This window comes from Chiloscyllium plagiosum, unplaced genomic scaffold (genome assembly GCF_004010195.1).
Source record: "Chiloscyllium plagiosum isolate BGI_BamShark_2017 unplaced genomic scaffold, ASM401019v2 scaf_7909, whole genome shotgun sequence".
Lineage (NCBI taxonomy): Eukaryota > Metazoa > Chordata > Chondrichthyes > Orectolobiformes > Hemiscylliidae > Chiloscyllium > Chiloscyllium plagiosum.
In genome coordinates, this window is record NW_025124710.1 from 1 (window position 1) to 1,083 (window position 1,083).

The following is a 1,083-nucleotide window of genomic DNA, read 5'->3' on the forward strand; positions in this document are numbered from 1 at the left end:
GGGGGGGGGGGGGGGGGGGGGGGGGGCGGATTCCACAGACTAGTTTCAGAATTAAAACACTTTATTCTCACTGAACAGTTTGATTATCCAGAATGTCGTTTGTACAGTTAAAAAGGTAGTTTGTCGAACCCAGAGAAACGACAATGTCTCAGCTGGTATTGGGCAAAGTCTTCAAATCTCTTGCCCGGATAATGTCTGGGTCACTCTCTTGAAACCCAGCCCTGACCTTACAAATGGAGTCTCAAATCTTCAAACAGATTCATCATCTTTCAGGTGAGAAACTGTCTCTGTCTCCTGCAGGCCTTGGACTTGCTCTGAACTTCCAGCCATCGCTCATAATGCTGGGCAGGTACTTTGAGAAGAAGAGGCCATTGGCCAATGGGCTAGCAGCAGCGGGGAGCCCGGTGTTCCTCAGTGCCCTCTCCCCATTCGGCCAGGTCCTGCTGGATTATTACGGCTGGAGAGGGGGCTTCCTCATCATGGGGGGGCTGTTACTCAACTGCTGCACGTGTGGAGCTGTCATGAGGCCTCTCGAGAGTCTGAGGCAGAGCAGCAAAGACCAGCCTGAAGCCAAGGAGATGCTCCCCACCACCAAGGCCGAAGTCACTGGCCTGGAGCTGGAGAATTCTCAACAGGTCGTGACCAGAAACAGCACCAAGGGCGGCAGCAGGAAGTCAGGAACAAACAAAAAAAGCCAGAAGCTGCTGGATTTTAGCGTATTCCGGAGCCGGGACTTTGTCATCTACACCATCTCCAAGTTCATCCTGGTCCTAGGCCTCTTTGTGCCTCCAATCATGATCGTTAACTATGCCAAAGACATGGGGATCCCAGACACTGAGGCTGCCTTCCTGCTCTCCATCATTGGCTTCATTGACATCTTCGCTCGGCCCCTGAGTGGGGTGGTCGCTGGCCTGGATCTGGTGCGGCCGCGAGTCGCCTACTTTTTCAGTCTCTCCATGTTGTGTAACGGACTGACCGACGTCCTGAGCGCCAAAGCGGCCACCTACAGCGGGTTGGTGGCTTTCTGCGTCTTCTTCGGGGTGACCTATGGGATGGTGGGAGCTCTGCAGTTCGAGGTCCTCA

The 1,083-nt window shown here is 54.0% G+C and overlaps 1 protein-coding gene across 1 annotated transcript; it reads left to right on the top strand.

Moving 5' to 3' along the window:
• Positions 1–94: 94 nt before the first annotated feature.
• On the top strand, positions 95–1,079 carry LOC122544859 (monocarboxylate transporter 3-like; the record flags this gene model as incomplete). The annotated part of the gene is made up of 1 exon (XM_043684161.1): positions 95–1,079. A coding segment is annotated over exon 1 (846 nt), but the record flags the coding sequence as incomplete, so codon positions are not given.
• Between the last annotated feature and the right edge of the window lie 4 nt (positions 1,080–1,083).